A 14,155-nucleotide genomic window follows, 5' to 3' on the forward strand; every position below is an offset into this window, starting at 1 on the left:
TTTATTACTCTACAGAGTGAGTTCTGCATTCAATCTCTCCTCAAACACACTCCGTAGATGATATAAATGTCCTGCCTCAAGGCGTTAAAAAGTAATGAGCCCTGTTTATGCTTTAATATTCATTTAATTTCATGATTTGAATCTTACAGATGTTACTCGCAGAAAAGTGACATTATAAATTGCCTTTTTTTGTTGTGGATCTTTATTTCTTAGTCTGTTGTCTATACAGGAGTCTTTACCCAAATAACAAAGAATTTGGTGTTGTCTTAAAGCTAATAAGGGCCTGCAGCGGTTCGAGGCTTTGGAGCACAGTGATTGGCTGAGCCTGGGGCAGGCCGTGAGGGCCGTGGCTCCACGCCAGCGCTTCCTGTACATACAGATTGTCAATAAGAAGGTCAGTCGGGTCGATTATAACCAGCCGTGATATTCATAAGCAACACATTATAAAAACTCTCTTGCATGAATGTTTTCCTTTTAACCAGCTGCGATAGTCAACGGGATGTTTTGCTGCCCACAGTGAAATATGATTTGTCTGAAATACCACACAGCTGCATATTAAACATCAAGTGTGTTCTAATCGGCTGTGATTGTGCAGCGAAGTGTGGATTTGTGAGGTTTGTTCTTTCTGTTTTATATCTTATTGCTATGTTTCCAGGTGACTCTGTACACGTATAACTGGTCGGTGGATCTGGGCGTCTCTCTGAATCAGGGTCTGGTCAGACTGGTGCAGTGGCAGAACGCCCGCGCTCATGTGGCCAACTGCCTCCTGAGTCAGAAAATGGGCCTTTTCCATCATTACTGCTTCTCTGATACGCCTACACACGAGGACCTGAAACAGGTCAGTACACACCGTGCTGTGTTCTCAATGCAACACCAGCATACTGCAATCATTAATTAGATTTCTAATAGCAATTTGTTGAACGTTTAGGGTTAGTAATTTTTTTTATATTTTTGAAACAAGTCTCTTTTGCTTGCCAAGGCTGTTTATTTGATAAAAAATGCAGTAAAATCAGTATTATTGTGAATTATTATTACAATTTCAAATAACAGATTTCTAAGTGAATATATTGTAAAATATAATTTATTCCTGTGATCAAAGCTGTATTTTCAGCATCATTACTCCAGTCTTCAGTGTCACATGATCCTTCAGAAATCATTCTAATATACTGATTTGGTGCTCAAGAAACATTTCTGATTATTATCAATGTTGAAAACAGTTGTGCTGATTAATATTTTTCATTATATATATATATATTCAGGATTCTTTGATAAATGGGAGGTTCAAAAGAACAGCTTTTATTTGAAATATATATATTTTTTAACTTTATTAATGTCACTTTTGATAAATTTTATGCATCCTTGCTGAATAAAGGTGTTAATTTATTATTTAAAAAATGTAATTACTTGGTAAACAGTAGGTAGTATGTTATGTCATGGATTTCTGGACATCGTTTCGGATGAGCTTTTAGGACAGTGTGTGTTCGCACATTATAAGTGCAGATAGCACTAGTGAGTTGGTTAAGCAGCACACGAGTGTCCAGCACTCCCCGGGGTGGTCTGACATATCACTCTTGAGTGACGGACAGCTGTCACGGCCGCAGGGCAGGACGCTAATCACTCCAGCACACCTGCTAACACCAAACACCTGGAAACCATCCAGAGCGCCGCTCCATCACTGCACTGCCAAAACAGTTCATTCCTGCCCGGAGTCGAGCTCGTTTGATCAGAGAGAATTGAATCACGCTGTGTTTTAGTTGTTTGCGGTTAATGCAGCAGAACATGTTTGTTGGTTCTGTCAGTAAAGAGCAGAAACCTTCTGTCGCGGCGTTCACTGTTATTGATTCAGTTGTCAGCTGTTTGTCAAGATTTCGCACCAAATGTCAGGATGTATTTTGGGAAAGCAGACAGTTGTTGATGTCGTTATTGAGAGCTTTTGTGTTAAAGGCCTTTAACAGAGCCACTTATGACAGTCATGTGCCTGCACTGATAATGACACAGACATTTCTGATCAACATTTTAAAAGGGCAATATAAGGAATTTTAGTGCTTTTTTAATAAAATAAAGTACAGTTAGTGGGTCATTATTACAGGGCTATTGTAATGATATATTGACTATCATCGATGGATGGATGGATTGAGTTTGATTTGGAGTCAGTTCATTCATCAGATTAGGTTTAAAGTAGTTTAGTTTCAAGATGAGTTTTGAATGATTCATTTAAAGAGTAAAATTCATAATCTCATTAACAGTACTGGTTAATTGGACTACAACAGTGATGACGTTCTGGTTAACCTTGACCTCAGCATTATGGGTAAACATCAGGAAAAACAAACCAAATGCTACAAAACTTCTCTTAAATGACTTGTTTAAAGTGGTGTTTGTCTGTGTCTGTGTGGGAGCAGATAAACACAAACCCACTGAGATTCTTCTCCAGAATAAAGAGGGTTCCCTCAGTTATGATTAAGATGCGTTGAGTTTCCGGCAGACAGTCAGTAGGGTTCGAGCCGTTGTTTGTTTCCTGACGTCCTGGGCTGTGGGTGAGATTATCTGGAGTTTAGTCTGTCAGATGATACGAGCGCTCTGGATGTTGCTACTATTCTGAGGCCCTGGATAGTGAGCAGTGAGACGCAGACTCTATCACTTTGTGCCTGTCCTTAAGGAAACGATTGAGGGAGAGATGGCACAGAGCTCTTCGTTGTTCGCTGTTCATTTGATTTCTTCATGTCAGGGAGCCCTGTCAGCTCTTTTGTTTGTGTTTTGGACCTTTGTGTACGTGAGAAATGTGATTGTGGGACTGATTTAGCTGCTGACTTGAGTTTCTAAGTAGATTTGTTTTGCTTAGAGCATCGCTATTGATTTGATCAATAATCAGCTAAATAATTAATTTAATTACCATAAGCTCTTCAGCTTCAGCATGTTCTCATCAGCATGCAGTACAAACTAAATTATAATTAAATGTTTGAACGTTTGGGTTATAAGTTTTTTTTTGTTGTTTGTTTTTGTTTAAGTCTTTTGTTCTCATCAAGGCTGCATTTTTTTGGTCAAAAATAATAATGTAATATTGTGAAATATTATTCAAATGTGTTATTATATTATTAAAATTCACACAAGTATGTGAATATTGTAAAATTTAGTTTATTCCTTTGATCAAAGCATCATTACTCCAGTCTTCAGTGTCACATGATCCTTCAGAAATCATTCTAATATGTTGATTTGCTGCTCAAGAAACATTTCTGATTATTATCGATGTTGAAATCAGCTGTGCAGCTTGTGATGCAAGCTGATACTGAAACTGATACATTTTATTTTTCAGGATTCTTTGATGAATGGCATTTATTTGAAATATAAAACTGATCAATTTAATGCATCCTTAATGAATAAAAATATTAAATTTTTGCAACAAAAAAACCTATGTAAAAAACTGATTGCAGATTCAAATCTGCAGAGTTGACTATTCACTAAGCTCTGCTTTAGAAGTAAATACTGTAGTTTTAAATTAAATGTGTTGATGTAGTTCCTTGCACAATCAAATTATTTGTGTGTCAGAAAAAGTCCACACACACACACACACACATATATATATATATATATATATATAATTATTATTATGTTGTTGTTGTTTTTCTCCCAAGTGTTGCAAAATATCCAAAAAGTTGGTAAAGCATTGTTGCCATGTCATTTATAATAGTGGCACAGACCTAGTGAAGATACAATGATATTGTCTTATTTTTGGATAAAAATTGTATTTTAATTGAGAGTTAACATTATCATGGTCTCAGTTGAAAGTGTTCCTAATGTTCACTATTCTCTCTCTTCAGCTGAATGAGTTTTTAATCACGATGCTGAATAATTTAACAATTTCAGTAGATTAAAAATACATTGCAAATTGCAAAGGTCAGTTCTGCAGTGTTAAGAGTACTGCATTCTTTAATTTAACTACTTTTATTAGAGTAAAAGTGTTATATATTTTAAAATGAACTTATTTATTATTATTTAACATTTGGTATTTAAGCGATTTCTCAAGGTCACAAATATGTTTTAGTCACACACACACACACACACACACACACACACACACACTTACTCTATCATGTTACTGAAGCACAAATAAACTGAACATCTACATATAGAAAGTGAAGGCCAGAACTCTTATTTCCTCGTCAGTGGCTCCACACTTTTAATCTGTTCTCTTAATGAATGCTAACAGAAGGCGGATCCGACATAGCAGAAAATTTGCCCTAACCGTCAATCATCTGTCAGAGTCCCAGGGGGCGGAGTTCAGGCGCTTAAGTCCGGCTTATTGGCCCGTTGGCCACATGGGCATCTGCTCCAGCTTCTTTTAGAAAAGCCTCCAACTCGCCCTGGAGGACTTTAACTAGTCTTCCAAACACTAACTCAAAAGTTCCCACAAGAAAAGGGCAAGGTCTTCAGAAGGAGTTTTGTTAGTTCTTCACTCTGATGCTCTGATGGGGTTTTATCTTTCTGCTCTGACGGCGGTCAGCCGCGTGTTAATTGTTGGTCTTGAGAAAAGGCCCTCATGCTGGCGTGATCTCTGCGTGTCAGTGAGTTTAATTCTCAGAATCTGTGAGTGAGTTTGTGAAGGTTGATGAGAGCTGATCTCTGAAATCACATGAAAGAGGCCTGGAGAACGTGAAGACCAGAGGAAATTCTGCTTTAACCCTCGGGGGTCTGAGGTGATTTTGGGGCCCTTGAGATGTTTTGACATGCCCTGATATTTGTGCTTATTTGAGCTACTTATACTATTGACCAACATGTATTTTGTTTTTGTATTCAGCACAATTCTTTCTTTCTTTCTTTCTTTCTTTCTTTCTTTCTTTCTTTCTTTCTTTCTTTCTTTCTTTCTTTCTTTCTTTTGTTCATACTTCTGTTTGTGCTTTTTCTTAATTTCATTCTTTTGTTTCACTCTTTTATGCCTTTAAATTGTACTTGCTTTTTTTACTTGGTTACTATATATTATTTTGTGGTTATTTCTTAGTTTTTTGTAAGTTACTTTAATTCATGTGTTTGTTAGTTTTTTTCGCTTCATAATGCTATTTTCATATTTCTAAACTCCTGTTTGTTTTTCTTCTGTTCTTTAATTCATACTTTTACATATTCATGTGTTTCTATGACATTTATTTTCAAAAAATTTGTATAATTTTCTCTTTCACAGTTTTTCCATCTTTCTTTTTCTTTTTTTTTTTTCTTTCTTTCTTTCTTTCTTTCTTCTGTTTGTATTTTTCTTAATTTCATTAATTTCTTTGTTTATACTTTCACCCTATTTTAATTTTTGCATATTTGTACATTTTGAAAAAATTTTTCTTTTGAACTGCTTTGTTTTTTTTTTGTAAGTTTGTATTTGTACTTTTGTGCAGACTTTTTTGTTTGCTTCATAATTTTCTTTTTCATATTTATTTCCTTTTTTCTTGATACTCATATGTTGATATAACTATATGATATAATATGTTTACCTTGTTATTTATCTGTCTCATGTATGTATTTGCTTGTTTGCAGGAGCCCAACCCGTTCCTGAGCTCCACGATCGAGGCGGACGCTCTGTTGAGGAGTCCGGTTCCTCCAGCCGCGAGTAAGGATCAGGGTCGGATGGGCAGCTCTGTACGTGCTCTTCCTCCTCTGGCCTTCCCTGGAGAGCTCATGCCCTTTGATGAAGCTCTGAGAGATGTGAACACCGTGAGGCCCCTGACCAGTCAGGATGGTCCCGATATAGTCACTCGCCATGGAGCCCAGCTACTGGAGGTCAAAGCCGCTGAACGCAGAGGTACACGCACATCAACACACACACACTCACATCCTCCATCAACACACACACACACAACTCACATCCAAATGAAAGAATCAAAAAATAATAAAAATCCCAAACAGAAGAAAGTTTTCATACGGATCACTTTTTAATGTTAGAAAAAATGTACGAAAATGAAAAAAGGTGAAAGTATGAACAAAGGAAAGAATACAAGCAGCAGTATGAAAAAGAAATGAGGAAAGAAGAAAAATGAAAGAAGGAAAGAAAATATAATTAAGAGTATGAAATTAGAAATAAAAAAGAAAAGAAATAAGAAATAATGAAAGAAAATGATACATATAAGAAAGGTATGAAAATGCCTAAACAAAAGTGACTATAAATTAAAGAACAAACAGGGAAAACTCACACACACAAAAACTGTATGAAAAAGTGTGAAAAGAGAATTATGAAGCAAAACATTTTAATGTAAGTATTAATGGAATTTACATAGTAAAAACAATGAAAGAACCACAAATTAAGTATATGAAAGTATGAACAAAACAAAAGAAAAAGAATTGTGGCGTAATATTAATTGTGAAACTCAGACAGAGAGCATGTGATTTATTCAGAGATTTTTCTTGTGTGTTGCAGAGCTGGAGAGACAGATGAAGATTGAGAATCTGTTTGTGACGTGGCAGCAGCGCTCGGCTCAGTCTAACATGCCCATCTCTGTGAGTTTACTCAGACTCGGCGCGAGTACACCGCTGCACACAGGCTCTGTGCGTCTGATAATGTGTGATGGGTATTTTCCATTACACTCTCAGAGCATGATTTTCCCAGCGGCTCATCAGGTCCAGATTCATCCCAGTGCGCGTGGATCCTCTGCCTCACACGCACACATGCAGATCCGTGTGTGTACGGCCCGCTTGGGTTTAATGAGATGTGGCGAGGACAGTAGGAGATGCTGCAGTGTGTGAGATGTCTCTGTCATTCGCTGTGATCGTACTTCCTCTGAATCCACACTGAGGCTCTTTCACACTGCTGAGATCCAGACAAATATGTTGTTATTATACTGCGGGTTACAGTCTATATTGTGCAAGTCACCTCTACTGTAAGTACACTACCATGCAAAAGTTTGGGGTCAGTAAGATTTTTTTGATGTTGAAAGAAATTAATCAGCTTTAACTTTAATCAGCAAGGACACATTCAATTGAAAAAGTGACAGTAAAGACATTTATAATGTTACAAAAGATTCAAAATCAATTATATTCTTTTGAACTTTCTTATTTGTAAAAGAATCCTGAAAAAAATCCGGATCTTTTCAACATTGATGATAATCAGAAATGTTTCTTGAGCAGCAAATCAGCATATTAGAATGATTTCTGAAGATCATGTGACACTGGAGTAATGATGCTGAAAATACAGCTTTGATCGCAGCAATAAATTACATTTTAAAGTATATTCAAAAACAGTTATTTTAAATTGTAATAACATTTCAAAACATTACGTTTTTTTTACTGTATTTTTTATCAAATAAATGCAGCCTTAAGGCCAGATTTACTAACAGTTTGCACCAGCCTTTTGGCGTTAAAATAGTACTGTTTGGATCTACTAAAGATGCACAGTGAAGAATTGGCGCTGAAAAGACGTGTTCTTCTCAGAATTTTCCCTCCCATCTGTGTTTCATGGAATTGCGCTGTAACGCTGATTTGCCCTGTTTAGTAAATCTGGCCCTTAGTGAGCAGAAGAGACTCTTACCAGCCCCAAACCTTTTGAACCTTAGTGTATATTCACAGCATATACACTATACATTTTACAGATACACAACATTTGGTTGAGTTGAGTCAAAGCGTTGAACAGGTTGTGATGCCTGAAAGCAACAGACTTTTTTTAGGATAAAATCTGCATATTAAACTGGGATGGAAAGTATTTACACACTGAAAATGTTACACTCTTTATAAAACCGTAGCTGTTGCTGCAAATGAAGGAATTCTAGGATTAAATCTGGAAACGCTCTCTCTCCGTGTGTTCAGGTGGCGGATCTGGACACACTGAAGCAGTCGTCTCGACTGGTCCATTACTGTGCCACTCCGCTGCTCTTCGACCCCGTCTTCCGGAAACAGATTCAAGAGGAACAGCTGCCTCAGCCACAGATGAAGGTCTGTCTCTCTTCCTCTTCCTCATCCTGCTGAGCCTGTCTGCTAGTTTGCACTGCAGTAAACCCATTTCTACAAAAGAAAAAGGGTTAGGATAATAATATTATTATTATTATTAATAATAATAACCATAAGTATGAAGCATATAATTCCATTGTGAGTGCATAAGATTTATTTTTTGTTATTATTTTTGTTATTATTTAACCATTATTACAGTTGTTTTAGCTTTTATTCATGTAATATAAATAATATTATTAATTATAATTGTATTATTGTATTTAATTTTAATGTTTGAATAATAGTAGTAGTATTAATAATAATAATAATAACAATTAGTTACAAATATTTTGATTAATCAGAACCGAACCATATAATTATTTTGCAAGTAAATAAGATTTATTTATTAATTATTATTATTATTAGTATACAGTTGAAATAATACAAAACAGATAAAAAATAAATGATAAATATCACTTCTATGTAATGGCATGTGTCAGGTATGATAATGAGCACACGTGTGTCAGTGTAGCAGCAGAATAATCATGATTATGTGGTCGTTGGTCAGTTGTTGTTGTTGTTGATGATGGAGGTGATACAGAGGTGAGTGATGTACAAAAATTGTTTGGACACATGAACCACGTTTAAAATGTCATGCATTAGATAAAATGTCAAAGCAAGTGGAATTTATATTTATATAAAGTTAGCACAAGCACACTGTGCACCTCTGTACTCTACGTTGTCTCTAACCGTTGCATCTGAATTTTAGATTGACCCACACTAAATGTCACATACAACAACAGACAGTGGCTGCATGCCTTTCCTGCCTAAGTGGTTAGTTTTAGGCTCAATATGCACCAGACTTTATGCTGATAGTCAAAAGTCTGTCTGTGCTGTGAATTGAGTTCAGATTTCACCCACTGTCTGACTCTCTCTCGTTCTCGGCTTACAGAAGCGGCATCGCTCCAGTGACTCCACAGCATCCGGGCGCGATCGCAGCTACAGCACGGATTCTGCAGACATGTTGCCGAGTCGTCTGAAGGAGGAGCCGTGGCTGCAGGAGATCTCCAGCATGTTCCTGCAGCAGTATGTGCAGTATCTGCAGAGCATGGGCTTCATCCTGGTGCAGGTCCGGCCGCAGTCGCCCGCACGCAGGTCTGTGTCCCGCAGAAAAGCACTTCAACTAACACTTCAAGTCATGGGGGAAAGATCAGATTTAGGAGTTGAACACACATGAACGTCACTACACTGAAAAATGGTAACATCTAAATAAACTAGATTAATTCAAGTCAAAAATATTATTTAACGTCACTGAATAAACAAAATTCCTTTTTATGGGTTGAATAGGGGAAAAATAGCTCTTAAGGTAACAATTGCAGGTTAGCACTTTTTACAGTGGACAGTCATAATTACTTGTGGAAAAACTTGGGATTCTTTTAGGCCCGAGTTTCCAAGTTGGAGGCATATCAGGCAATGGCAAATGCAATAAATGCAGCATCTGTATTTTTTTGGTAACACTTTATAATAAGTATACAGTAACAAAGCACTAAATCATTTGCAAACTATTAGTTTAGAGTTAATTCATCGTTTATTAACTGTTGTCTCTACGTTGTTAGTACATTAATATGCGATGTACAAAGAGTTCATTCATTGTCATGGCGGTTAATGAATTATTATTGTTTAATTAGCTGATATAAACCAGTAGTAAAGGTGTTGTTAAATGGTTACCAGGAGTAAATAATTGTCACTTTAGATTAGGTCAATAAACGATGTTTCCTCTAATTTGTTTTCTTGCTGAGCCAAACCTTTCTCTATCGGGCGGACATTTCGGGATTCTTTGATAAATAAAAAGTTAAAAAGAACAGTGTTCATTTAAAATAGAAATGTTGTGTTTTAATATGCACTACTATTCAAAAGTTTGGGGTCAGTAAATGTTTATGTTTTAAGAAAGTAATATTTTTATTCAGCAAGGATGTGTTAAATGGATAAAAGGTGATAGTAAAGACTTATATTGTTAGAAAAGCTCTTTTTAACTTTGAATTCACCAAAGAAAATTTCTTCACTTATGAATTAGCTACAAACTATTAGTTTGCAAGTGGTTTACAAATGTTTATCATTGCATACATATTATGTAACACTTAAAGTGTTACCTGAATTTTTAAAAATACAAAATTAAACTAAGTTGCATAATAAAAAATACTGTAGCATTATAGTAGAATACATAATGATTCAAATTACCACATCTTCATAAATTGAACAAAAAGCATAAACACACCTGATGCACATTTTTTATTTGTCATTGTGTACATATGGTGTTTCAAGGTCTTTAGAAAAGGTATCGCAGTTTTCCGCTGAACAAAGTGACGCCTTCTCAACTTGTAAATATGAGGACTTGAATGTTTCTGGATATCAAACAAGTGGTTTTGAACCGTGCATTCAGTTCTAAACACTATTATTCACTTCACCCTTTCTGTCACAAAGCATAGCCTGCACAGAATGGCATTTACAGGTTTTTTGTGAACATAGCTTTTATTCGACACTGGAACGTCAAACATGGTACAAAAATTTCAGAGTCATCCGGCGACAGTAAGTTCAAGAATAAGTGCTTTTTGCAGGAGCCGGTTCTCTGTAGCATGTGTGTGATGTGCTAATGTTGGACACACGGAGCGTGTGATTCAGTCTGACCAGCAGCATGAGGACCGCATTACTGACGGGGTCAAGACGCCTGGCGGGCCACACACGCTCTCACTCTCTCTCTCTCATTCTCTCTGCAGCATCGCTCGAGCCCGAGCCGCCATGTTGAGTTCTTTATCCACCGAAGGCAGATCTTCCTTCTCCTCTTTCTCATATAATAAGCAGAAGAGCGAGGACAGCCCCAAGGTACTTTATCTGCTCATCCATATTCAACCCTTCAGTCACACTCCAGTTTCTCTTAATTCACATCTGCATTTCACATACGTTTGTCTGTGTGCATCATAGAGACACACACACACACACACACACGGACCTTTTCCATAGACGGTCCCGGTCCCATTCCCATCCAAATAAAGCAAAAACCCTATAAAGGCAAAAATGCCGAAAATCAAATTTTTAAATAAAAAAATGCTGTTCAGTGACACTTAAATTAATAATTCATCAATGGAATTTTTTACCATTTTCTTTTTACGTTCCTTTTCATCTGTTTTCATCATATCATCAGATTTAAGATAAGTTTTTTGTAACTAGACACACAAGACACGATGTTTAAATTGTTTAACATAATAAAAAAAAATACAATGATTAAATGGTTAAAATGAAAATAAAATGTGAAAAACACTTTTTTTTATATTAAAAATATGTAAAATCCTTTTTTTATAATGTGCAACATGCGTTTCTATTGACTTTAAAATGGAGTCAGTAAGATTTTTTAAATGTTTTTGAAAGATATTTCTTATGCTCATCAAGGCTGTATTTGTTTGAGTAAAAAACAATAAAAACAGGAATATTTTGAAATTACAATTTAAATTTAATTATTTTAAAATATATTTTAAGATAAGAATTTATTTCTGTATGACAAATCTGAATTTTCAGCAGCCATTTCTGATTATTATCAATGTTGAAAACATTGTTCATATTTTTGTGGAAACATGCATTTTTTTCAAAATTCTTTGAATAGGAAGTTCAAAAGAACAGTGTTTATTTGAAATATTTTGTGATATTATAAATGTCTTTACAATCACTTTTGAACAATTAATGCTTCTTTGCTGAACAAAAATATTAATTTATTTTACTGACCCTAAAATTTGAACAGCAATACATCTGCAATAAAATGACTTGCACCAGCACCACTGCAATAAAGAATGGCACACACACTGATTGTGTCCTTCCTGCTCTCTCAGCAGAGCAATGCATCGAGCTCGGCGTGGTATCATCTGCAGAGGGCGCTGCCGGGAGGAATCGTGCTGATGGAGCTGGCTTTTCAAGTGAGACCTTCATCTGTCTGTGTGTCTCACGTAGAATCGGCCTCTTAGCACATCAGCCGAGAGCAAACGCTGGGCTTTTCACAGGAACGCTGTGAAAGTCTCAGTGGATGCCGAGAGCTATTTAATGGATCCTGCCTCTCTCGTGCTCTTTATGCTTATTAATATTTGAACACACAGAATCAACAGTCGGGAAACACTGCGTCATCATCTGATCTCCAGCCCATGATCATGTCTAATATCCCCCTCAATTCAGTTTCAAATTCATTTATTTGCATGGCATGATTTTTCTATCAGGGCTGTCAAAGTGAACATGTTAACATTAGCAATTAATGATGGATTTATTCTGTTTTGTGTGAATTACTCGTGAATTCTGATTGAAATCTATGAGTAAAACACCAGTCATTCATAGAAATTGTCAACACCAGCAGATGAGTCAGTGGTGTCCATAAATTGTGCTGAAATGTATGCATTTATTTTTTACGTTTTATTAAATGGGTTCAGCATATTATTTATGGTGAAAAACCTGTGTTTCACAGTTGATTATAAATAAGAGTTAAAGGGGTTAAAGTGATTGCAAATGCTTCTTTATATGTACAGTTTGCTAATAATTATACTAATAATCATTATTATAATAATAGTAACATAGTGTGCACAAACGAGTCATGACCAGACTGAATTAAGAAAGCAAAAGAAGCTTCTCCTGTATATGGTGAGCTAAGCGGTGATGAATTTATCTGCAGCCGATGCATAAGTGTTCCTCTGCTAACACACAATCTTATTGTGACTCTGTTACAGGGCTGTTATTTCTGCGTGAAGCAGTTTGCATTAGAGTGCTCAAGGATTCCCATGGGTCAGACGGTTAATTCTCAGGTAACGGCATCTGCGCAGTAAAAACAACAGACAAGAAGAGAAAGTGAGAGTAAACGAGGTGTTTAAGAGTTCGTGCTGTATTTCTGTGCATCTGTTGTAAGTGCCTGCTTGTAATCTCTGTGGATGTTTAATATGAGCAACAAGCAGCATTCGCTTCCTTTGTAAGCAGGATCCACTGGTCTCTTTCTCTCGGATGCTGTGTTTAATGTGCAGCAGGTCCAGGTTGGCCTAAATGAGGAGTAATTAAGAGTAAATATTTGTAAATCTCCAGATGTTTCTCAGCAGGAGGGCCTTCCAGAAGCCCATAAGGTGTCTCCAATCACAGCTGCTCATATCCAGCAATTAAGTCATTAGCGTGTTTGTTTGGTTGGTTGTAAGTGCAGATTCTTCAAGCTGAGCTTGAGGGCGAACACGACAGAAAAGTCACAAGGAATCACTAATGAATATTCATCAACTTAAATCTGTTCCGTTAGAGTCCATAGTATTCGATTGCATCAACAAACATTGCCAGCTGCCAATTTGGTTTTATTTTTCATAAGGAATAAACAATCCAGTTGATTTATTCTGCTATGTTAATGCTACTTTTTGTTTCTGGAGAGCCAAATATATCCACTTACAAATATATCTACAGTAATCAAATTCACCAGGAAGATCAGCAAATCATCTTGAAGTCAAACTGTCATTTGTACCTGAAAATTGTTTTTTTTTTTAATCAAAATTACATTAGAAAAGGTTACTGTTGAACTTGCAGGAAATCATATTTTCATATCTCTGGCTCAAAGTATTAGCTATTGTGCTATATATATATATATATATATATATATATATATATATATATAATGACCATGCTTTTTTCCCCAGTGGTCAACAAATATGATTGTTGTTGTTTTCTCGCAATTACAGTAGCAACAGTATTTAACATTATAGCGTTGAGAATGTCCACTTTATCCTTACTACAATAAGTGGATGTGTTTGGTTCTCCAGGAACAAAAACACAGCATAAAACATTAACATGGAATAGTTAACAATAACTTGATTGATCAATCCTAATGAAAATGCGATTGACATGAAGGTATAAAATGAACAGCTGAAAATGAGTGAGACACAAAGTTTAAAAAATGACACATGAAATGAGACCAAAAAGTAATTTATAACAATAAACATAAAAAAGTATAAGTATAAAAACACTAATACTAAATAAAACAAAAATTAGAGATGAAAAATGATCAAAAAAACAAGTACTAAAATCATGAAACTTGACATTACAAGAAAACCTGACTAAAAAGATGTATTTTTAATTTAGATTGATTATTAATGTAAAAAATAAAATTTGCATTAATACATTAATATTTACATGAACTATATTTGTTTTTATACCATATGCATGATATATTTTAATTTCAATTCAAATAAAATGTGTATATATAAAAACA

General features: G+C 35.6%; 1 protein-coding gene across 4 annotated transcripts in view; it reads left to right on the forward strand.

Moving 5' to 3' along the window:
- Nucleotides 1-14,155, forward strand: part of LOC306845221 (KICSTOR complex protein SZT2-like) — an 85,553-nt gene that overhangs the window by 57,688 nt on the left and 13,710 nt on the right. For 3 of the 4 annotated variants that reach the window (XM_079377887.1, XM_079377890.1, XM_079377889.1), the window contains 9 exons: nt 273-394; nt 656-838; nt 5,512-5,776; nt 6,389-6,468; nt 7,771-7,896; nt 8,843-9,045; nt 10,665-10,770; nt 11,769-11,852; nt 12,648-12,722. In XM_079377887.1, coding sequence (XP_079234013.1) covers nt 273-394; nt 656-838; nt 5,512-5,776; nt 6,389-6,468; nt 7,771-7,896; nt 8,843-9,045; nt 10,665-10,770; nt 11,769-11,852; nt 12,648-12,722 — 1,244 coding nt within the window. The remainder of the gene's footprint in view (nt 1-272; nt 395-655; nt 839-5,511; nt 5,777-6,388; nt 6,469-7,770; nt 7,897-8,842; nt 9,046-10,664; nt 10,771-11,768; nt 11,853-12,647; nt 12,723-14,155) is intronic. The other variant, XM_079377888.1, reaches the window with a different exon arrangement.

Source organism: Barbus barbus (genome assembly GCF_936440315.1).
Source record: "Barbus barbus genome assembly, chromosome: 25".
NCBI lineage: Eukaryota > Metazoa > Chordata > Actinopteri > Cypriniformes > Cyprinidae > Barbus > Barbus barbus.